General features: G+C 33.6%; 2 protein-coding genes and 1 pseudogene across 2 annotated transcripts; 2 read left to right on the top strand and 1 right to left on the bottom strand.

The window, feature by feature from the left end:
- The first annotated feature begins 970 nt into the window (after positions 1 to 970).
- LOC117684148 (uncharacterized) lies at positions 971 to 4,267 on the top strand. The gene is made up of 2 exons (XM_066067154.1): positions 971 to 2,302; positions 2,573 to 4,267. Exons 1-2 carry the CDS (start codon positions 971 to 973, stop codon positions 3,275 to 3,277), a joined length of 2,037 nt encoding a protein of 678 aa, XP_065923226.1. The 3' UTR covers positions 3,278 to 4,267.
- A 2,066-nt stretch (positions 4,268 to 6,333) lies between these two features.
- LOC105326161 (thimet oligopeptidase-like) lies at positions 6,334 to 24,284 on the top strand (annotated as a pseudogene).
- Positions 11,539 to 16,802, bottom strand: LOC117684856 (uncharacterized). Its single transcript, XM_034458624.2, has 2 exons — positions 16,695 to 16,802; positions 11,539 to 14,751 (listed from the first exon to the last, which is right to left on the bottom strand). Exons 1-2 carry the CDS (start codon positions 16,715 to 16,717, stop codon positions 12,726 to 12,728), a joined length of 2,049 nt encoding a protein of 682 aa, XP_034314515.2. The 5' UTR covers positions 16,718 to 16,802; the 3' UTR covers positions 11,539 to 12,725.
- Positions 24,285 to 26,190: the final 1,906 nt, after the last annotated feature.

Here is a 26,190-nt window from a genome sequence, read left to right as displayed (position 1 = left end):
TGCATGATACTATTTGACAGATGAGAAGATTGTTCAATCCGTGTATACGTTACTCAGCCTTAAAGACTGTTTTTATATAGGCATGTAATTAAAAACATACAAGAATGATTATTAATCTGAAGATTTGGTCTAAAAACAATCAATATTCGATAGCCGATACTAAATTAAAATGCATACTGGCGAGCCAGTATAGCAGATATCATGTAGGCAAAGAGTGAACGTTAGTCGTCTATATTTAGAAATAAAAAATGAAGGACGCAATATAGGCTAATGGAAAATATATATTTAGTAAATAAATCAACCTGTATAAACCATAATTATTTTCTTAATAGAAGGAAAAACGGCCAAGTGTTTTGTTTTAAAGTTTTTTTTAGTGTACTGTACAGCATATCATTCCCACATCTACCGTAGTCTGAATGGTGTAAAGGTAGCGTTCTCGACTGCAAATCCGACGATCCGGGATCGATCACCGCTCGGCGCGCTTTATTTTTTTCTTTAAATATTGGATAGAAAAATTATTGAGTACACCTTTTTTCAATATACACTTTTTTTCTATAACCCCCCCCCCCCTAAAAAAACCATTTTCATCATAATTTGGCAATTATAGTTTATCATCATATTATAGCAATTAATTAAAGTTAATCTAGAAAAATATGTGTAAATGATAATATATTGATCACATGTCAAAAACAACACTTGTAACACAACTGAAGGTCTGCAGCTCCAAAAAATATTAGACTGACAGTTCCATTAAATACATTGGAGGGGGGGGGGGGGGGCACTGTAATTCTACAGTTTGTCAATTTGAGTTTTTCTATAAAGTTAATTTATACTTGATACATTGCAAGTATTTGCTTAGTAGTTGTAAACATAAATATTCACAATACATATAAAATGATATCTTTATTTTTTAGTGAACATTAAAGTTGTGTATCACTACATTTTTGTTTTGTATTTTCAGAACATAAAAATGAATGAAGATCAAATGAAAACAGAGAGTAAAAAGATTTTCCCATGCATCCTTTGCAAAAAAAGAACAAGGCCAAATGACAGAAAAAAATGTGAGTCAACAGCAATCCGTCGCTTCCTCAGAAAGAACTTTCTTGTTGAGGCAAACTCAAATGACATTTTGTGCAACAAGTGCAGACATCGCTACCATGGAAACCAGAAAACATGCCAGCAGAAGTCTAGTTCCCTTCCTGTGTGTCAGCCTCTACAACCAGGAATGTGCAGTCCACCATCTATATCTTTGCCTCTCCAGAGAACACCTTCTTCACATGCTTACTGCTTAATCTGCAAGCGACCGGGTCCTAAACTTGTTGTCGTGTCTTCAGCAGCTAGATTTTCAGCCTTTCTTCACCATGAAATCATCATCCCACCTGGAAGCAGATGTTGTCCATCCCACATTGATGAAGGAGAGTTTAGACCTGGTGTTTTGACCAAAATACAGACATTCGAGTCTTCATTTGTAAACAAGTCGACAGTGCTGGAACTGATCCAAAAAATACGAAATTATGCCCTCCAGACCTCAACAAGCAGATTTTCTTTTGAACTGTCTACCATGAGCAACAGTGATTATATGGCACTGACTGGTATCTCTAAAGAAAACTTTGAAGACCTCCATTCCTTTATTTCCAGTGATATTCGAAACACACAAAACCGAGGCACAAGGATGTCACTTGGAATCTTTCTTCTGAAACTGAGATCAGGAATGTCAAATCAACTTCTGGCCACGATTTTTGGAATTTCAAAGTCTTCCCTCTGTAGAGCAGTAAAATCAGTCCGTACAGCACTCATGAAGTCATTTGTACCACATCATCTTGGACTACAACATACAACAAGAGAAGAAATTATAGAAAATCATACAAGACCTCTGGCACAGGAACTTTTTGGTGATTTTACAAATAAGAAAGCTATTGCTGTTTTGGATGGAACTTATATATATATTCAGAAAAGTAACAACTTCCAGTTTCAACGGAAATCATATAGTTTACATAAAGGCAGGCCCCTTGTTAAACCCATGGTTGTCACATCCACAGACGGATACTTTCTAACAGTTCTTGGACCCTACCTAGCTAGGAATAATGATGCCACTATCCTCAACCATATGCTTCATACCAATGTAGAAGATCTGAAGGGCTGGTTCCATGAAGATGATGTTTTTGTTGTAGACAGAGGCTTCCGAGATTCAGTCGATATGCTTGAGGAGCTGGGAATAAGGGCCGAAATGCCTCGCCTGATGAGCAGAGGGCAGAAGCAGATGACAACCTTAGATGCCAATGCCTCTCGTCTGGTCACCAAGGTTAGTTGTTTTCATATTTTGATTACCAGACCTACAACATAAATTCAATCATCAATCATGATGTCAGAAAAACTTCAATACAATTACATTATACAATTATTCTACATCTGTCTTCATCTGAAATATAAACAAATGCTGTTCCAAATCATTGATTTTATGATTTTCATCATTTAAATTTTTTTTCTTTTAGTAAAGAAATATACCCACTGTTAATTTTAAATAAGGCACTTTTACCTTTTTTATGAGTGGTGCTTGTTCTTAACTTTTCAGATTCGTTGGGTTGTTGAGGCAGCCAATGCAAGGATAAAGCGATGGAAGTACCTTGCTCATGTTCTTCCAACCAATCAAGTGCCATTTATCGGTGACTATGTGCGCATCGTGTGTGCCCTCTCCAACCGTTACTGCAAGCCTCTGTCGACAGGAAGTGAAGATGAAGACATGGCCCTTGCATGCAAAATGAGGTATTTGTCAACAAAAGTTAACTCTTTAAAGACATTTGTTGAAGAAAACTGTCTGGATAAGAAGTCTGTAAAGTGGGAAGTGGCTACTGATTCTTTGGAATTCCCCAACATCAGCGAAGATGACATACGAAATCTGACCTGTGGAGTTTATCAACTGAAGTTGTGTCCAAGTTATATTCAGGAGTATTTGGAGGGGGATGTGGATATCTTGGTTCACAGTGAGTTCCATGGGCTTATCAGGGTCAAGCTACAGAGTCGTCATGTTTCTTCCCGACAGTATCTGCTCTGGATCCAGTTTTCCGAGTCTGATATCACTGCATGGTATTGCAGATGTCGAGCTGGTGCCCGTGTTGTGGGAGTATGTTCCCATGTCGCCGCCGTTATCTGGTTTCTCGCTGTTGGGAGACACAACAGGGAGGCTATTTCGTCTATTCAAGACTGGTCCGAGTTTGTCACTGATGCAGCTGTCATTGACGAATCTGAGGACAGTGATGACAGTGAGGTAGAGGAGTAACTGAGTTCATTTTTCTTCTTCTAGTGATTAATCAGACTCTGTTGGTATCCTGAAAATATGAACATTTTTGATTTATAATATGAAATATTCATTTATCTGATTCATTTAAACACAATACAGATCTGGTTGCATTATTATCACACAAATGTTTTGTAATCAACAATTTGTCAATTGTAACATATTATGACTTAAGCGAGAATTATATCATAATTTTTTTTTACATATATACTAGTAGAAAATTCTAATACAGTGTCAAAAGATATTTTTGTGTATTAATTTAAATAAGATGTTTATTGTTGTCGATAAGTATATACAATCTATCTAAATCATGATGGAAGCACACTACCTAGTTTTTATTATGCAACTTTCTTGTCAATTACAAAATCTTCACTGCAGATAAATTGTACCCTGATTACTGGTATATAATATATGTTTGTATAACTTGAAAACATTGTTTGCACTAGATAGGGGTATCTCCTCTGTATAGACTAATGTCAGTGCATTTTGCATGATGTGTTCTGTTATCATGTTCGTTTAATATTGAATCATTTTGTCATCTCATTTTTAAACTAATTGACAATGTGCCATAACAAAGAATCATTTACTTTATGATTACCATATTTGTTACCCATTATTTGCTATTTTAATTTCTGTGTTAAATATGTTACATGTAATTATTCTTTTATATATTTTTGAAATATATGAGTCATTGTTTGGGTTGAAAATGGTAGTTACATATATGCTATGTAGTCACTAGAGCTTAAAATATGTTACAAATAGAGTATAGTTATTGCTGTCGTTGTTTTTTTTAATACATGTAGCTCTTCTTTGTTTTGCATTCAAGTTGGATTTAATGTATATCCTTGTACATTCTTGGAATTGGGTAAATGTGTGAGTGTCTCAGATCAGCTGATGAAAAAATGCATGATATGTGTTAATAAATAATACTTTAAATAGCAATTAAACAATAATAAACCAATCTATAGTGAAGTGAACTTTTTCCCGCAATGAAATGGAAACGCTGCCAACACACCATACCATGCGGCTATGCAGCGTGTTGTACATTACATGTGACTCGATCGTTGATCTAACTCTTTTTATAAAAACAATTCAAATATTTCTTATTTTATATTTCCTTACGTTACAGAGAGAGTATCGAGATGTTTTATAACACTTACTTTACAAATGCGTCGATGAAATCCTTTGCATTTGTCGCTGTACAATCCTGTTTGTCACCGTGCGAAATCGTGTCACAATGGCCGACTTTACGGAAACTAAGGTGTGCCATTCGGGTAAAAAAAAATTCAATTCCGTTTCTTTCTCGATTAAATTCTGATAATGAACTTATCTTTAACTTCAATTTAATGACAAAAACATTCAATTTCATAGATAACAATATAGTTAATATGTAATTTACTTGAAGGCTCTTTTAAAGACGTAACGTCATGCTTGACGCTATAAAAAGCACGCGTTTTTCGCTATTATAGTGTCTTCAAATAAACATCAGAAATATAATTTCTGAATCCTTAAACACAAAAAAAAAGTTACATAACGAATGAAAAAATGTTTTAGAATATTTTTAATACAATTTTAATTGCTTTTGACGTTAGGCCGATTTTGGCTAAACATGGATTTAGTCCTTTGAAGTCAATTTTTTACAAGGTTTTGGCAATACTGAATGCGAATGATTACATATGCTTAATAAATGTAACAAAAGTAATATCTGTAAGAAATTAATTGTGTGTTTTTCGAATGGACTTTACGTGGGATTATTAAGTGGGTTAATGCCTCAGCTTATTCCCCCACGTTCTTTGTTTAGTCTGTCACCAAATTTGTCAGATTTACCAAATTTTAGGGATTATAAGATACAAAGCATTTTCAAAATTACTCCAGGGAAGAAATTCTTACTTGATCGAATGTAAAAATTGGTATCCCGAAAATTACAAAAAAAAAAAAGAAGACAACACCACATTCGTTAATTTTATTTGAGTAATTACAAAAAATAAGATGACAAATCATGTTCTATTTCGTAAGCTCTCTTGCTGGATAATACACCGATAGACCAGAAATTGTGGTTTAACTTTTAAAACATGTAACATGTCTTAATTGTTTAATTTTCGATGGCTGTTTTTTCCATAACAAATTGTTAACGGAATCCACTGCACGCAAGGCATTTGAAGTGCAGTCGTTGCTACCGACATGTTTCATGATCAAGATAAGTCATAGGACATATATATTCGATCTAATAAATTCTTTAAGTAAGCAAACAAGAAGAAAAGACATCATGATATACAGTTTTATCAAAAGAATATAACATAGTTAAGAGATGGGGGTATACTATTAAAATTTTCACTTGCCCTATCGGACAAAGTAAGTTTATAGTTTCACTTGCCTGAAATGATATTTTTTTTGTCCAAGGCGTTCGGACAACCGTAAATGTCCTTTCCTGTAGTTTTAATAGTTTATCACCATTGAAATGTAATACATTTTTTTTTCAGATTTACTGTGAGCACTTCTTTGTCAGGTAGTAAACTAACTCCAATAATGTTGCCCTCTCCCGATATTTTTCTTGTTTTTTTAGGTAAAACATCAGATATATAAAATCGGAGAGGGCTACATTATTGCAGCAAGTAGATAACTGTCAAAGGTTTTTATAAAGAGGATATATAATTTAAAAAATAGTTAAAACCGTCAAGAAAACAAGAATTTTTTTTAAATAAAAATATGCGACTTTTGTAAATAAAATCAAAAAATCTTCAGCTACATTTCTTTGTTAATTTTGCATAAAATATCATTGATGATTTTTAACAATAAAGGTGTACTTTGTTCTTGTAATTCATTTAAAATATCTGTCTGAAGATGCTTGCTTGCCCTTAAAAGAATTCTCTGTAAACAATATTCCCTAAAAATGATCCATACTTGCATATTTACTAAATATATCATACTTTATATTTATGACTTTCTTCAAATATGAGTAAATAAAAAAATGAAAATCTTTACAGGCACTTGCTGACAATAATTGTGAATATGCTGTGGTGCGAAACAACCTCGATTTTATGCAGCATGTGTCACCTGACAAGGACTTGAGGGACGCTAGCGTAGAAGTGGACAAAAAACTCTCCGTGGAAGTGGAAATGAGGTAATACAGAAGAGTTTAAAGGAACATGGTCACGATTTTGGTCAAATTTTATTTTTCTGATTTATTATTTGCAATGCTTAAGCAATACATTTCTAATGATCAAATGAAGCTTTGGTGCCAGTCGTTGAGTTTTAAGCAATATACAGGGCTCACAATTCTTCGTCATGTAAACAAGGCTCGTGCCCTGTTTTTGTTAACAAAGGTCGAATATATCGGTAAAAAATCTTTTTCAAGCTGGTTTGTCAATTTTATCATTTATTTTAAGCATAAATAAACGGTTCCTAACGATTAATACATTTATTTTAGATCTAAAGCTTGAATTTTCACTTCAACATTCAAAATGTAAACAAACGCTTTGTTAACATAGGGAAGAATTGCAAGCTCTGTAACTCGTTTATAACTCATCAAATGACATTCAAATTTTGGCTGCATATTAAAAATGCCTAACTGAAGTATTGTAAACATTAAAATCGAAAAAATAATTTTTGAATAAAATCGTGACCATGCCCCTTGAAAATTGTAAAGGACACTCCCAGTCAAAAAAAAACTTTTTCGTTTGGTTGGAATTGCCTCTTACCTCATTTAAAACTCCCTGCTAATAAAACTTTTTTTGCTAAAAATAAACTAATAACTTTTTATATGCGGAGATATTTTTTTTTATTAATTAGTGAAACTTAAAGTTTGAAAAATAAATAAAAACTTCTCTCTCCCTAATGGGTCTAGAAACCCCCCTTTTGCTTAGGATTGACGCATCGCTCAAATGTACAAAAAACTCTTAATCTGACAAAAGTAATCATGCTAAAATTATTGCAATTTCTAATTGTAATGTGCTGTTTGATTGTCTGAAATTTATTTCAAAAGATTGAAATATGTGGCAATTCATCTGATCTAAAGTTAAAGGCTATTCTAGAGTAAACCGCTGAGTTTTTGTTTTCTCTATGCGGGTTAAAATTCAGACTGTAAATATTATCTAGTCATTGAATGCTGCAGTTAACTTCATGTGGACAATATTTACATTACGCAGCATGCGCCAGGATGTGTTTGACGTACTTGTTGCCTTTGAGAAAAAATCTTCAACGGACGGCTCAGCAGAATCCAAAAGATGTGTGGAGAGGATGATCAAGCTGGGGAGAAGAAATGGTTATGTACATGTATACCAATACTAGGTTTGTAACTGTAAGAAGAAATATGTCATTTGTCAATATCCACTGAATGTAAGGCAGTGACGATTAGAATATATCCTTTTTGATATATATTAATACATTTATTCTCGATCTCATTTGTGTAATTTGTGAGCAAAACAATTTTTCCCTTTTCTCTAAATAGTTTCAGAATTTTCAAATTTAGTTGCCTTCTGAATTTTTACTGTGCTTTATACTCTTTGAATACCATATATCTAGTTATTTTGCAATATTCTAATTTTTGCTGTTAAGCTTACCAGGGCTGACAGCTCAAGTGAGATCACTTTTTTCCTACGTCCGTCTGTCTGTAAACTTGTTTTCTATTTTTGACTTCTTCTCCAGAACCACAGGGCCAATTTCAAGGAAACTTAGTACGAAGCATTATTAATTGAATATGTTCAAGTTTGTTAAAATGAATTACCACACCCTCTTTCAAGTGGAGATATTGCAAAATTATTGAAAATTTATTGATATTTTATCAAAAATCTTCTTAAAAAACCAGCAAGAAAAGCTGAAACTTGTGTGGAAGCATCCACAGGTAGAGTAGATTCAAGTTTGTTGAGATCATAATCCTAGGGGTTGGATTGGGCTTCAGTCCTGAGGGGGGGGGGGGTCGAATTTTTACATAGGAAAATTTTGAAAAAAAGCTTGAAAAATCTTTTTCTAAAAAAAGCATTTGCCTAGAAAAGATTCATCTCTAGTGAAAGCAACCTCAGATACTGTTGATTCAAATTTGTCAAAATCATAGTTTCAGGAGTAGGATGGGGCCACATTGAGTAGTCCAATTTTACAAAGGAAAACATTTTAAATTATTCACAAAAATTCAAATGATATAATGTTACGGTTTTACTTACATGCAAGCATTTTACATATTTTTTATTAAGGCGTCGACTAATGCTCGGCAGCCTTCTAGCGATCGTCTGGATTGGCAATTGTCCAAAAATTCATGCTCTGCACCGCCTTTTAAATGCGCATAAGAAATAAGTTCCTTAAAGTATTAAACGTATAACAATTTTTTTTCCATTTATTCAACTAAAATGTGTACAAAAAACCCAACTTTGCATCCCTGGTTATTGACAACTCATTGCATAAGAATAAATTTGCTTAATCAAGAAATGGCGGATGAATACAATCAGGCCTAAGTGTAAAGATTCTCTAAATATTATTTTAGTTTATCGCTTACATTTTAATTGGAGACCGTGCCCGATAAAAATAACATTTTAGATGTAAATTTATTTGCTATCGGGAACGGTCTCCAGAATAAATGTAAGCGATAAGCGTATCTAGTAATTTTGTTGCAAAAAATAAACTTGATATTGCAGTTGGTTTAGTCGAGCATTTTAGATAGCTTGTGTTGTGGATTTGTTTGAAAACAACCATACCATAGAAAATCTTGTTTCAAACGGGAATTGAAATAAAGAAATTATGTTTTATTATTATAATTAGGGACACACTTTTAATGTATTCAAATTATGAACCTGTGAAAGTTGTTCAATGACTGTTTGAAGCAGAAAGAAAAAAAATATTTCTTTACTTTGAAATTTCTTCGATTTTTGCAATTATGATGAGTTATTGTATTATAAAAGCATCACTACCTATTTTATAAGAAAATATACTGATTTTTGTTTTTAAAGCATTAGAAAACAGAATTCATTTACTTTTCTATTCTAAGTCTAATATTATTTGATATGACTATTAGTACAGAAGTTCAAATTATTGATATCATTCTATATAAAAGAAAACAATGTCAGCTCGACGCCTTTGTGGCCGTTCCGGCCTTTGATTCTTTAAAACTGTTAAGACTTTTGCTCCTAGACAATTTTTGGGCTTCACAAGTTTGATGTATATCCCATTTGATTTAGATCATCATGAGAACTGCAAAGCGAAGTATGTGATGAATTCATCCTATGACAAAAGGGGCTTAATAATAAACAGCATATCCAGGTGAAAAAATGGAATTTTTAAAATACAGGACATGTTATACTACATTGTCCAGATATTTGTATATGACTCCATAAAACTGATTTTATTTTGTCTATTGTTGCTTAAGTAAGCGATGGCCTTGTGCCTCTTGTTTCGAGATCACTCTTAATTTGCAGAATTTTCAATTCCCAGAAATATCCAGTATTGTTTGCTATATTAATAAAGAAACTTTTAAAATTGCAAAAAATAACTCAGGCAAATTAAAATGTAACACATTTTCCATATTTTTGCAAGTGTAAGAGTTGTAAAAGAAAACCCCGGATATTTGGTGTTTCATTTTTCTTTTAAAGGGACATGGTCACGATTTTGGTCAAAAGTTATTTTTTCGATTTTAATGTTTAAAATGCTTCAATGAGGCATTTTTAATAGGCAAGTAAAATTTGAGTGTCATTTGATGAGTTATAAGCGAGTTACAGAGCTTACAATTCTTCACTATGTAAACAAAGCGTTTGTTTAAATTTTGAATGTTGAAGTGAAAATTCCATTTTTTGACCTAAAATGAATGTGTTAATCGTTAGGAACTGTTAATTTATGCTTAAAATGAATAATAAGATAGACAAACCAGCTTTAAAAAGATTTTTTACTGGTATATTGAACCTATGTAAACAAAAACAGAGCACGAGCCTTGTTTACATGACTATGAATTGTAATCCCTGTATCTTGCGTAAAAGTTAACGACTGTCACCCAAATTTCATTTGATCATTAGAAATGCATTCGTAAAGCATTGCAAATAATAAAAACAGAAAAATAAAATTTGACCAAAATCGTGACCATGCCCCTTTAAAGGTGGTATGAGACACCTGTTGATATTAATGTGAGACTCAAACTTGTGACTTGCAGATTCGTAGTTAACACTTTAATCCTTTGCACCATGCTGTTATGGGAAAGGAAATATTTATATAAATATACTTGGTTTTTTTTTTATGTGATAGGCATATGTCACAATATGGAAGTGTCCCATTCCACCTTAAAAATAAGGGGGAGGAAAGTAATGGTTGACTATTTATGTTAAAGGTCAAGATCTTTGAAGCATAAAATTAGATATCTGTTATAGGCCTCTATCTGCCCACTGACAAACAGCAGAAGATCAAAGAAATAAAGAAGAGGATGAGTGACCTCTCCATTGACTTCAGTAAAAACCTTAATGAGGAGAACACCATTCTTACCTTCACAGAAGAAGAGCTTGGTAAGGACCATACCTTTAGTTAAGAGTTTGCATATTTTGTTATAAGAGAGATACAAGTGAAAATTAAGATGAGAGCGATAGTTTATCGAAACTTGAGGCGTGACATTTTTAACTAACTTACTGAAGTTAAATCAAAATCAAATCTTGACAGTGTGATAGACTTTTAGCATAAAACTATGCAAATTTATGGTAAAGGTCTGATATTTTTGTGAACCAAATTTTGCAAGATCGAGTTTCACTTTGAAGCCCTCTATCATCACTGACCACCACTCTTTATTTTGTCAAAATAATACTGAATTAATCTTATAAAATTCTTGATATTCAAAAAGATTTTATTTCAATATTTACCCTGGTAATTTAAAGAAATTTATCTTTTTTAAGTGCGAATAGGTCACAAAAAAATTATGCAGCTTCATACATTTTTTTTTAGTTCATCTCTCTATTTAATCTGATCATGGTGCATAATCAAAAACAGTATTTGATGTAATAATTCTGCTTAGTTAAGATAAATGTACTGGCAACAAATGCTAATAGGGCAGAAAATTGCATTTTTAGTGCAAAAAGGTCAAATTAATTGGGCCATAACTCAGGTATCTAACTGTGAATTCCACTGAGTACCTAGGTTCTCTGAATTGCAGTCATTTTAAGAAGCAGAGTAGCCTTTGAAAATAAGATTCTCTTAAATCTATGACAATTTACCTTCACAATCATGTATAAATAAATAAGACCAAACTCGAATTGCTTGTAGTTTTTTTAAATATAATAAAACATATCCTGACTAATAAACAATGACAATTAGTTGACCCCCTAGACAGTTACTACAGTATACTGCTAACTGTTTTGTCACAACCCTCTGAAAAATTACAGTAAAAAATATTATTATACTTTCATATTAAACACTGAAATCTGATTGGTTTAGACACAGTTGGTAATCCGTTCTATTACCCTCAGCCTAAGCAACACTCTTGGCAACGGGTAACACAACTAATTGTTATTTGCACGTAAATTATGCGCATACAGTTCGCCGTAGAATTCACAATTTAAAAAGTTTCAGGAAATAGTTGCTGCCTTGGAAGACAAAAAACGTATTGTCTTAGCCAGTAAATAGGTACACGTACAGTATATGAAACATATGCAACTTTTATTCAACGTACCTGTATAATAAATGCCTACTGCTAGTTTAACAAAAACAGGGCATAAAATCCTTGTTTGCATAATTAAATTATGATTTTTGGATCAATTCATGAACAAATTGTGCCTCTTTACTGTTAGAATGGCACTCATAACACCATACAACACCATTGTTTTCCTTTTAAAATCAAAATTAGAAAATTATTCAAAAAATTTATTTCTGTATTGGTTAACTGATTCAATTCCAATAGTTTGTACTGTTTGATATGATGTTTCTAACAGCACAGGATGCTTACATAATCAGTGTTCTAGCTTTGCCTTGTAGTTTGCTATAGACCAGGTCATACTTCCCATGTTCAGTCATTATAGATCTGAATTTATACTTATTTTAAACTCGATAAAACATTCACATATACTAAGGTATCAATGTTCTATGTATATTTCGAATTCTCTGCTGTGTAGCAGTTTGTATTTTACTAAGTCATTATTCACCAACTTTCAACCGTTTGTACTGTTTAATATGGTGTTTCTAACAACACTGGTTGCTTACATAATCAGTTTTCTAGCTTTGTCTTGTAGTTTGTTATCATAGACCAGGTCATACTTCCCATGTTCAGTCATTATAAATAGGAATTTATACTCCAAGTACATCTGAAATTTTCCACTGTGTAGCAGTTTGTATTTTTTTGATTGGATACTGTGTGAGTGACTGTTGGTACGAATATAAACTCATCTTAGCCATAGTTTTTTGTAAGGTTTCATTTACTTTATGTAGATTGAGTAAAGAAAAATGAATTAATTATGTGACTTAGTTAGAGGTAAATGTATTACTCATGTGGGGCTGTTCCTGTTATATCTTGTATCCTACTCTGTGTAGCAGCTTGAATTTTGTTCCATGGATACTGTGTGAGCGACTGTTGGTATGAGTATAGAGCAGCCTGGAGGTTCCCTGTGATCTGTTGACAGATCCCAAGGATCTCCCAGGAGATGTCTCTGTGATGTACATCTACATACCGTCCACGATCATAGTGGACTAAGACCTGTAGCTCATCTAGAGCTGCTTGTGATAATGTTGTATCAATTTGTCTGTAACACAAGAACTCTAGGAAGTGTAACATTACAAACACTGGGATTAACATTACATCTGAACTAGCAGACTGTTGTTCTAGTATTAGTTCACTGATATAACAGACTCTGTTCATAAGTATGATATCCAGTGTTCCTGCCTCTCTGATCTTTGTAGACAAGGACTGTCCCCCTACAGCCTCAGTATACCTCTCTCTGTCTACACGTCTCCTATACATCAGATATGGCTGTGCTAACTTGACCTTTGTCATCTCTATAAAAGATAAAGCTTCCCTGTATCTGAATGTCTTATAATAATACATGGCAATGCAAAAAAGGTCAGATATACACCCAAACTTGGCTGCTAATTTCAGCATGTGACAGGACATTTTGTCTGCAATATACATTTGTTTGTTGACACCTGTGTAAGTGAACATGCTGTGTAATATGAAAGCAGTGAACTGAAGGTTGGTGGCTGTAAGTGTCTGTAAATAAAACAGTTGATACTGTGTCAACTGCGTTGAATCTACCAACAACTGTTCTACTGTACATAGACATTTCACAAAACTCTGAAGATCTCTTATGACTATATTACAAGTAACATTTATCTCCAAAAAAATCTCTGTATCATAGTCAACTTCAGACATAATTAAACTCTCATCTGTACAAACAAAAGCTCTAGGATTGTACAGGACATCAATGATGTAGGACCTGATAGAGGAACTCTGTAACAGACAGGCCAGACCTTTCTTGTACAATTCATGTAACTGCAGGAACAATCTGTTTTGTGCAGAGCCATGGACCTTTGTCAGAAATAGGTTGTTTTGTGGGACAAAAAAGTTTGGACAAATCCCCTTGTACACCCATTTAAGGAGGAGTTTAAAGCAAACCCAAAAACCTGCCAAGAGGTTTTGTGGACACCAGTGAGGTAGTGTGTTTTGTTGAATCGCCCAGAAAATTGTTGTCTTCATGTGATAGGAACACAGCAGTTTATTGGTTTCTTCTGATTGTTGATTTATAACTTCTTTTAGAAAATGTTTTAACAATCCATAAGTCAAAAATTGACTGTGGTTCATTGCATACACACATTTATACTCTGCCTGAGAAAACGAAAATCGCCATTCCTCATTTTCATGGGGTCCTAATGGGTGTCCTATAGCTACAAAGTGACAACCATTTCTGACAATGTCTTCAACAACTTCAGGATCAGGCCATGAGTGGCATCTGTCTATCCACGAGGAGGCAGACAGAGGCCAAAAGTCACAAACAAAACACCAGGCAGAGTCATATTCTACTCCTGCTTTAACAGCATTACCACAGGGTCCGTGTACAGTAGAATTAGGTAAATATAATGAGCAAGTTAACTGTCTCCATATACAACTAGATATATAGACTCTGTCATTCATTCTGACACATGAGGATTTGACATCTCTGTTTGTTGTTGGTGTCAGTAACTGAAGTAGAGTGAATCCCGGTGGACTCTCAGAACTGTCAGAGAGAATCAAGATTGTATTGGCTGTGTTGTAATACTTAGACTGAGACATGTCCATGATCACTCGGTGGTCATTTAGCCAGTGCATTTTGTCCGTATCTGATCCTATAAGTCTGAATCCTTCTCTCTCACTTCCACTCAACATCTCAATGGCCCTATCATTAGATATCACTCGTCTCATCACCATCTCCCTGATGTCCATTGTCTCCCTCCTGAGGGCCACAAGTTGTGATGTTCCCACTATATCACACAGTACCATAAACACTGACTCTGACATGTGTTCCAATCCCTCAAACCTAGCAAGGGACATAGCAGATATTATTATAATGAATGTCAAACTAAGTCATTTCCAATGGTCAGCCAAATATCAAGTGAAAAGCAAGAACCAGAACACCAAATTCTCTGTTTTGTTAACAACGTCTGTCTCAAGATTTTGTTTACATGTCTTTTCTCAGTTTATACAACTGTTTCAAAAACATACCGGTAAATTGGCTCAAGCTTGATAGTAAAATTTTGGCTGATTATTAGAACGACCTCAATCTAGTATTGTAAACATTGAAAATAGAAAAGTAAATGCTGAAAAAAATTGTGATCTGCCCCTTATAGACTGTATGTGTGACGTTTATTGAATTGAGTTCACTCAAGCTTAGATTAACAGCGAGAGCTTTTCCCTTTCCTTTGTTAGTTTTGGATAGACATAATAAAAGCAGAGAAAAGTTAAGTTTGGCACCACAGCACAGGCACCTGACATTATGTATATCAAATATATACTCTTCACCTAATAATTTACAAGATATCCTGGAATTTTTACACACTTGCACATAGTGTGGAGGTTTTGCTTGAAACTCATCAGTAAGATTATTTTGCGATGCTATTTGTCTTCCAATAGAATTCTACATTTGAGCTTACAAAAGATTCAAAAATCACCCCTCAAACTGCATATACTGCCTTAGATATGTGACAGAAGGCTATAGACAGACGAAAGTTTACATAATAGCATCATATTTTGGGTAATTCCTTCCAAATACAGCCATGATACACTTATTAAAAGGTGTCCATTTTTAATTCGATTAACATACAAGTTAAATTAAGAAAGTGGATAATATAAACTGTCAATTATATTTGATAAGAATGTATATAAATGCATTTATTTTGAAATTTTGACACAAACACACGATGCAGGGAAATTTCATTTAAATATAGGTGACAAGTAGAGGGTAAATATTTTTTATTATGAAAAAAAATATAACTTTAGCTGTCTCTTGGGGTAAGTGTGCATATCAGAAAAAAAAACTACCCGTATATTGTCTATATTTTCAGCGTCTCATTTTGTTGAAAAATTAAAGGAAAAAAAATACCAGTAGATACAACCAAGTATTATTATTTAAGACTACATGTATTACTGTTTTGAATAAGAGTCGCAAATGAAATTCATACAAGAACTTTGAATACATTATTTGCACATACAGATCAATACATGTATTTTTTTAACCTGAAAAATAAATAAGATTTTTGAGTGTGTATATATATATATATATATATATATATATATATATATATATACCGCAGAAAATAAGCAACCGCAGAAAATACCCATGTTACAGTAAATGGATTTTTAATATTGAAATTTTATTTTTTGATTGATTTTTTTGTTTGTTCTTTGTTAGGTGAGATTTCATAATGTCATTATGATAAAAGGAGATTAAAAATAACGTAAAAGACGAAGTGATAAGTGTACACTTGGGTACTTTTCACACATAATTATTATGCTTTCCTCATGGTTAATTTTCTTAGTTTTAGAATGAATGTATTGTACCAATCTACATTTGTAATACAGGTACTCCAAAAAAATAACCAAATTTCGGCCTTTTGGTTTTTTTTTAGATGACCCTCATTTAAAACAGGTGGTAGAATTTATTATTATTATTTTTTTTTTACATATTTATAGTAATACAAATAAAGTAAAAATAGTCAGGATATCTGATGTTCTACAGCTCGGCTCCATGATACTAGCTGCTTACTCCAGGATGAGGTATTTAAAATAAAAAATGAAGTATTTGAAAGGCTCCTGTCTCACCCCTATTGTCACACCATGAAACATAACATTATTTCACTCGATTACCAAATGCCATGGGAGATAGTGGCATTATGATAAGCAAAGGAAGATGGGAATATACTAACACTAGGAAAACCGTCAGAAAAAGAACTGTGGAATAAATACTTAACACAATGTACTTACATGGCCGAGGAGACGGAACCCATCTTTCTTCTTCAATATTTAGTTTTGAAATAAGAAAATGATGGCTTTTATAGAGCTGAGTTGCTTCATTCATTTCCTGTAGGAAAATACTACAACGCCATATTTACAAATCCTTTTTTCTTTAATTATATTTGTTAAAATTTACATTTCTGATATTTTTTTTCCTGTTTCCCTGGTATTTCAAAATACAATTTCTCTCCAGATTGACCCAGATTCTAAATGGACTCTGTTTATCAGGCATAGTTGTTTCTCATGTATCACAACAAAATCGTAAACATACTACAGTATTTAATTATGGCCTTGTTTCAAGTTGTCTAATATATCTTTCAGACAGAATTTAGGCTGAATATGACTCAAAAGTTAGTAATAATATCCACCATATATTTTCTATTATTGCATTACTCCATATAACCTCTATATCATCTGCAAACCTTGTAATAGTTCAAAAGTATTACGCTTAAAAGGTCTCACTTGTGTGTTCGTATATCTTACATCACTGTTGTTATTGGTTGCAATAAACTTACCCAATTTTGCGGACTTCTTCCGAGGCAGGAGAAATGTAGCATCAATTTGATAGGTCTATGCATTATATATAAACAGAAAATGCAAATAAAACAAAGAATTATTGCACAAAATATAAGACAACGTAGGGTACATAACACGGACACGTCGACAATGAGTTTTAAGTGTGCAATGAGGGTGTTATGATATCAAACTGTTTATATGCCAGTGTAATGGTGCCTATTTCTGACTGGAGTACAGCTTTACATGTAAGTAATGAACAGTTGTTAAATGTTGGACCATTATAGACACAAGGGTCTAAAGAGGTCTGCGATGATCACACTTGTTTTACTAAATATGCTCTTGGAAATATAAACTGTTACAGTACTAATATATATTGGTCTGAAATAATAAATAATATATGGAATCACTGAATGGTATGAATGATTAGCATCATTAACTTGTAAAAACATATTAAATGCAAAATTCTAAGGAATCTTTCTTTGAGTATATGAGGTAATCATTTCGATTGGGGTATGGTCAAATCCAATAAAGCCCCAAGGGATTTGATTGATATAATTTTCAGCAATTATGCGATAAAATATTTGAATATAAATATGCAAACCCTGCTTGCATTCCAACTCTATGTCATTTGAATTTATTGAACTATAGAACAAAATTGATACATAGTGTTATCACAGGCAAAAACACTAAAATATGTAAATTATATATGAATAAAGACATTTTTTCTTTAAGCTGGAGTTCCACAAGATTTCCTGAAATCTTTAGAGAAAGTAGGAAACCTGGTATACATTATAAATGTTTAAAAGTTGATTATTACTTTAACAGTTCAAAGGTCATTGGACTGAAGGCTCTTGTTTGTCTGTTCTGATATCGAAGGCTGTCCAAAGTTGATTCTTCATTACAAATGCCACCTTCAAAATACCAAATGAGGGAGGACAACAGAATTAAAACAATTTGCAGTATTTTAGTTGTAAATTAAAAGTAAAATCAAATTGAGAAAGATAAATTTAAAATTAAAGGTTCATTTGATTTTTTAAGATGAAGATTTCGCCTAAACCTATGTACAAGAGTGACGTTAAAAATAGGATTAACGTTGGACAGCATAAGTTTAATATGAATTTTCCTCATTAGAACTCAGATTGAAAAAATCCTGGTACAAGATTCCCCACAAAAAGAGAGTTTACTTTATTGAGTAATAAACTTTTTGTGGTTTTTTGGTTATATTCTAAAGCATCGTTCATCAAACACTATTTCCTGGTCTATTCTGAAAATGTGAAGAAAGATATCGCAGAGGTCTCCATCTATAAATATAATGGTTAGTTGAATTGATTATCACGATTTTGATTTGAAAGGCAACAGACCTAAATATTCTCTTTGCACAAATTACAGAATTTTTTTTAGTAGAAAGGTTTTATGTGAAATCTTTCATTTTGCTTTAATTTATTGAAAATAACTTCCACACATCTCTATTTAATATTTCAAATAGTAATTAAAGGATGATTTCATATTGAGAGGAGGCAGCTTATTAGATTTTTGATTGAGATCTGTGGCCAATTCATACTTTCCATCATTGATGTTCAGCCCTTTATACCAGTAATTGTCATTATGAATACCATTTAAAACACCAATATATTCCTCTAAAAAGGTTATAAATATCATGAAATTGTGTGTTCTAAAATGAGGATGGTAAACTAAAGGTAACATTGAAGTATCCTCATTACTTCCCATGCATGAAGAAGGCCAGGAATCCAGAAACCAGGAAAAAACTGGAGACAGCATTCAACTCGCGGTAGAACTTTCAAATACTTAAACAGTAAAATGCTGTCTTTGATGGTTCATGTAAATGTAAAGGTAGCTAACAGCAGAAAAAAATACATCATGGGTTATTTTTTTCCAATCAAATTTTGATAGTGTAAGAATTCATGGTAATAGGGCATTCAAGCTTGTTCACTTGAACTGGAGGACAATTATGTCTTTATATAAATGGAAAAATATAATGATTAAAGTCTTTTGTAAGTATGGTGCATACCATAATTACTTAGCTCACTTTCAGATGTTTGAAGCCAAATACAGCAATTTTAGAAGAATTGGTTGAACTAAGAAGCCAGGTATAATATCCTATCTACCTATTTTTAAAAATAAGCACTCTTCATTTCTATTCACCAGTATAAGAAAATGAACAAAATTATGTCTATTTCAACATTGAGAATGTAAATTTCTTTAGAATCTATACAATTATTCCCCTTCAGAACCTGTACAATTATTCCCCTATTTAAGCCATTTCTTGACTTCAGAAAGCAGACATCTTGGGGTTTCCAACCCACGCTGCGTTTGTTCTAGACATGAGGATGGCCAAAGACCCTGAGAAGGTGAGGACGTTCCTTGTTGACCTGGCCCAGAAACTCCGCCCCCTACAGGAACAGGAAGTCAAAGTTTACCTGGGGTATAAGAAAGAGAAGGTAGGTCCTGTCTGTGTATATTGTAAGGTGTGATGATAACCTGCAAACAATATCTTCTAAACGTTTCTAGAGTCCAATTTTCACAACTAAGCAAATATGCATTTAATAAAACTGGCTGGTCATTCAAATTTCTTAGAATCGTTAATCTTGTCTTAAATTTGTTGTTTAGTGTGATAAATATGGATACGAGTATGACGGAAAGATCCACTACTGGGACCTGCGTTATTATATGACTATGACAGAGGAACGACAGTACGCCGTGGATTCTAACTTCTGAAGGAGTATTTCCCCATGGAAGTGGTGACCACAGGGCCATATCTACCAGGTAAAATCAGGTCAAAGTCAGGTGCAACATCTACCAGGTAAAACCAGGTCCAACTCAGGTGTTACATCTACCAGGTATAAGCAGGTCAAAGTCAGGTGTTACATCTACCAGGTAAACCAGCTCAAAGTCATCTACCAGGTAAAACAAGGTCAAAGTCAGGTGTTGCATCTACCAGGTAAAACCAGGTCAAAGTCAGATGTTGCATCTACCAGGTAAACCAGCTCAAAGTCAGGTGTAACATCTACCAGGTAAAACAAGCTCAAAGTCAGGTGTAACATCTACCAGGTAAAACAAGCTCAAAGTCAGGTGTAACATCTACCAGGTTAAACAAGCTCAAAGTCAGGTGTTACATCTACATGGTAAATCAGCTCTAAGTCAGGTGTAACATCTACCAGGTAAAACAAGCTCAAAGTCAGTTGATACAACTTTCAGGTTAAACAAGCTCAAAGTCAGGTGTTACATCTACCAGGTATAACAAGCTTCAAGTCAGATGTTACATCTACCAGGTAAATCAAGGTCAAAGTCAGATGTTACATCTGCCAGGTAAACCAGCTCAAAGTCAGGTGTAACATCTACCTGGTAAAGCAAGCTCAAAGTCAAGTGTTACATCTACCAGGTAAAACAAGCTCAAAGTCAGATGTTACAACTACCAGGTAAAACAAGCTCAAAGTCAGATGTTACAACTACCAGGTAAAACAAGCTCAAAGTCAGATGTTACATCTACCAAGTAAAAAAAGCCCAATGTCAGGTGTTACATCTAGCAGGTAAAACCAGGTCAAAATCAGGTGTTACATCTGCCAGGTAAAACAACGTCAAAGTCAAGTGTTACATTTACCAGGTAAAACCAGGTCAAAGTCAGGGTAAAAAATCAGGCGTTATATGTACCTGGAGAAACAGCGTCAAAATTGCTATTATGTCAATAACTGATGAGAAATTTAAACATCTATGCTTTGAATTTTAGGAGTTGCTAAATCTCAAGTTTACACAAATCTAAGTTGTGGAAGTTTGGCATCCTGAGGTCACGTTGGTAAGTTTCTCTGCTCCAGTCACTGGAGAGAGGACATCTTTGAAATTTGTATAAAGTCTCTAGAGAACAGCTAATTTTTGACCCGTTTTATTATTTGAATTTGGAGTTTGTAGACATTTTAGACATTTATAAGAATAGAGTGATACTGATAATGGTGTTGACTAATTGTCCTCTGTTGTAGTACAGTGTAGTGGACAGGGAATCATCCAATCTCCTGGGCTATTTTTATCTGGACCTATATCCCCGATAAGGAAAATATTGACATGCTGCTTGCTTTGGACTGCAGGTACATAAATAAATCATAACTCAGTCAGTTCAAGAATACACTTATTTCATCAACATTTATTCATAAAATTAATTTGAACATTTTTAACTCACGTAAATTAATCAAAGTTTGAAGTTAAACCAAATTTGCTGTATAAGCAACATTGATAATTCTAAGGTTCCTTTACAAAATCAACAATTGTATGATATAGCAAAGACAGTGGACTGAAGCAGATATATGAATATCTTCCTTTAATTTACAGCCGGGGTGTATACAGCCAGATGGGAAGAGACAGATATCTGTGGCTGCCATGGTCGCCAACTTCACCAAACCGACAGAGGTTAAACCAGTCCTGCTAACACACGATGAAGTAGATCATTAATACTATATATTCATATCGTTAACATTTTTTAGCAAAATGAACACATTAAAATTCTACAAATGGCTATATAAACAATTAATTATGTCCATGCATTTTATCATCATAGTTGTTTCATCCACATAGCTGGAAATTAACTCACTATATCAATGAATAGGTATACCAGAGATAGCGCAGTTTATAATTAAACACATAAATTTAGCAAGAAAAAGTCAAAATGTAAAATAGAAAACTCCTCCTATAAAATTCCTGGTTTTCACGGATATTGGTTTTTGTATCAGACATGTTTGTTTACAGGTGGAGACCTACTTCCATGAGTTTGGTCCTGTGATGCATCAGATCTGTGCTCAATCCGAATTTGCTCTGTTCAGGTATATTGAAATTGTTATAAAATTTCTCATAGATTCTTTTTGATACACTTTTTACCTTAAAACCAGTCGTAAAATATTTAAAACCAAATTTTCTTTAATTTATAAGATATAAAATATAATGTTTAGGATACTATTTTGAGCAAGATACATGTAGATATTTTAAAAAGCTTTCCTTTTATAGAGGGTAAATACAAAAATATTTTAAGAAAAAAGTTTTTACAACTTACGAGTTCTTCTCCTTTTATTATGTTTATAAAATATCTAAATGGAAGTATAGCATTAAGCTTCAAGCAATATATATTTTAAGAAGTCCTTTTTTTTGACGAGTGAATATGGCAAAGTACATAATGTTTTGTTTTTGGGTGCTGCTATCTTGACCATTTGAATCATGTCACATAAAATGAATTCTTTGTTGCAGTGGAACCAGTGTGGAGAGAGATTTTGTGGAGGCTCCGTCCCAGATGTTGGAGAACTGGTGCTGGGAGAAGGAACCTTTACAGAGAATGTCGAAACACTACAAAACAGGGGAGGCAATTCCCGACCACCTGCTGGACAAACTAATCAAAAGCTGGATCGCTAATGCTGGCATGTTTAACCTGCGTCAGATCCTGCTGGGAATGTTTGACCAGACCATCCACACACAGAAAAAGGTTAGATACTGCTCCTGTAGATGTTTTCCTTTTTAACCATCCACTGGAGGTTCATCAATATTTGTTGAAGACAGACGTTTGGCTTCTTTTTTTAGATGAACCAGGAACTTAAATATATATCAAAGTGCATTTTCTGATGATACATTGCATTGATAGGATCATTTTACATGAGCACAATTACCTTGAAAGTGTGATTTGCTTTTAATTTACAAAAATTGATGTCCATGAATATTGATAAAAGTACAGTACTTGAACATTTTGAGAATAAAATTTAAACAAGAAACATTTAAAAGAAGTTTACAGATTTGGTTAATTGAAATGATTAATCTTATTAAACTCCTTACTGTTTCGGGCCAACACTTCAAAGTTGTCACTGTTTATGTATTTGTCATTGAATGCTGTGCAATAATTGGGACATGTTAACCATCTGAATATGTCAGTTCCATTCTTGTGTACTTACATTGCTTTGTTATTAGCATGTTTCAGGCCCATGAGCTTTACAATTAAAAATTTCTCCCAAAGAAGATGTTTTTATTAATGTTTGATGAATTATAATATTTTGAGTTTCTGTTCTATTGCTGTTGAGTGGAATAGTAGAGTTTTTGCTGTTTTTGTGTTTCAGGTAGACATAGCCAAACTGTTCTCGGAGATCTCACAGGAGTACCTGGGATTCCCGTCCATATAGGGCACCAACATGTCCGCCTCATTCGTCCACCTGGCGGGAGGGTACGACGCCCAGTACTATGGGTACATGGTAGGAAGTGATGTATGTATACAAAGAGTATGTATGTAGTGATGTGTGTATGTACGTGTATGTAGGTAGTAATGTGGGTATGTGTGTGTATGTTATGTGTATGTAGAATAATTACAGATTGATCACGATAAAGAATTGGTAGGTAACAAATACCAGAGAGAGAAGACATCAATATAGTTTAAAGAATTTTTTTAAATTTTGTTTAGCAAACTTTTTCATGCATGTCAAACATAAAGTAAACAAAGGGTAATAAGTTACTTTTAACATTGTGTTTGGAAGAGAAACTTTCTGGTTATGAGTCTGATTTTGGTGTGTTGTGAAGTTTGTTTTCTGACTGTCTTTCAGTTGAGTGAAGTTTTCTGTATGGACATGTTTTACACTCGCTTTACGAAGGAGGGCATCATGAGTCCAAAGGTTGGTGGGGACTACAGGGGATGTATATTGCAGCCCGGGGGATCAATAGTAAGATATCACATTGTCTGTCTGTGTATGTCAATAGTAGGATATGACATTGTTTGTTTGTGTTCATGTCATTAGTAAATTATAATATTCTCTGTGTGTTTTTTCTCTGAAAAAAATATGATAAACCAATAAAAGTAATGTTCTTATTCTTTGCAAGATATCAACGTAAGATCTTGTTAGATAAAGACACATTAAAAATAATTTATTTTTTTATCGTAATTTTCTTTTATGATGCTGCGGATATGTTACGTAACTTCCTGGGCCGTGACCCAACCCCAGAAGCTTTCCTCATCAGTAAGGGACTTAACCCGAATGCTTAATGTTCAAGGACTACCAGAATTTTGACTCCTGATAATCTTCTGTACTGAGGAGAAAGCTTGATAAAGACATCTATTTGCAGGAACATATTTATAAACACGAAGGAAAAAGAATGTGCTAAAACCTCTGTTGCTATTGAAGTACGAGAGTAGATAGAGTGTCATTTTATGATTTTTCAAAATCATATCATTTTATTCTGCTGAATACTTGATTAAACAAACACAGAGAGACTTTGTTTTATTGGTATCTCTTACTAAAGACAATGATGTTTTTACAAAAAATATGTAAAAAAAAAATGTCATATAGCTTACACTGGATTATCTTCAGTGATTCAAGATAAAAGCAGCAAATAAAATATCTAATTTAATTCATTATTTTAAATTTTAATTAATTTCTTGATTATCTTAAAAATCAATTTATGATTAAATCACCCTTTTTTAGTTCCCCTTAACAACATCTACAAATGCCCTACATCAGAGAAATTAGGAAAGCAGCAGCATTATTATACCCCCGCAAATGGGGGAATATTGGTCTGTCCATCTGTCACAGGGCGAAAAACCATCTTTAAGCAAGTCCTTAAAGGTGGCTTAAAGGTGACTTAAAGGAGCTTAAAGGCTATACAACCTTTAAGCCGCCTTTAAGTCACCTTTAAGCAAGTGCTTATAGGTCCTTAATGTCCAAACTTCTTTAAGCCACCTTTAAGCCATCTTTAAGCATCTTTAAGTGGCATTTACGCTCTCTTTACACTGCCTTTACACTGTCTTTAAGTGGCCTTTAAGTCAATATTGATCAAGCTGAACAATAAAAACATATATTAAATGCAAAAGCTCTTTTATAGAGATGGGAGGGGGTCATCCGAGTGATAATATAATTTCCAAGGAAGGGGGGGGGGGGGTGTTCCAGGCGGTTTTAATCGTCGCTCCATTAAACACAGATCGCTATCATCAGCACCGCTCCGCTGGACACAGATTGCCGTTATAAAATTCTTTATAATTTTGGGGGGGTTTCAAAATTATTGTAGGGATGAGCGCCGTCTCTGTATCTTAATATGTGCAAAAAACTAATTAAAGTATGTTTGTTTCCTATTATAAATTAATCGGTGAAAAAAATCTCTCTCTCTCTCTCTCTCTCTCTCTCTCTCTCTCTCTCTCTCTCTCTCTCTCTCTGTTCCTCCGGTTATTAAACAAAATAAAGATAATGAACCAAAAATGCATGATTTAATTTGATAATCGGTTTAAGGTTTGTATTTTTGTTTTCAATTTTCATTATTTCTAATTCTAGATCTGCTAGATACATGTTAAAAGATGAAAAGACTCTCAACTGCCTTTGTTATATCGGGCAGGATATTACTGCTTTGTTTGTCTAGACATAGTTTTGTTCGTTTGTGTATATCTAATTAGAGTCTATTGTTTGTCCAACTTAAGAAAACCCCTGGAACTAACACAGAATATACAATATATACACAACAGTTGTGTCGCGTGCCCAGGTGCATGTTTGTGTATATCTAATTAAAGTCTATTGTTTGTCCAACTTAAGAAAACCCCTGGAACTAACACAGAATATACAAGATATACACAACAGGTGTGTCGTGTGCCCAGGTGCACGTCAGGGTTTCTAAAGGCGTTGAATCTTAGTATGTACGAGTATACGATAAGTCAAGTGAATAAAAGTTAATTTACATTTGTAATTCATTTTCAAAGTATTATTTCCTAGCTCTGGGTTTCAAAGAAGTTACGTCTACAAATTAACGATACATGTATGTAAGAGTAAAATCTTGAGGCTAATTAATTAATGTACCGGTGGTCATAAATAGGGGTTGATTATTTAAATATATGTATAAGGGTAAATATGTCAAATATACCCGGCCTGGCACATCATACAATTGTATATACAAGTCATTTGCAATTGCCACATGCAGTAAATACGTCACCGGTAATTGG

The sequence above is a fragment of the Magallana gigas genome, chromosome 7 (assembly GCF_963853765.1).
Source record: "Magallana gigas chromosome 7, xbMagGiga1.1, whole genome shotgun sequence".
In the NCBI taxonomy this organism is placed as follows: domain Eukaryota; kingdom Metazoa; phylum Mollusca; class Bivalvia; order Ostreida; family Ostreidae; genus Magallana; species Magallana gigas.
This window is presented reverse-complemented; position numbering and strand designations above follow the sequence as displayed.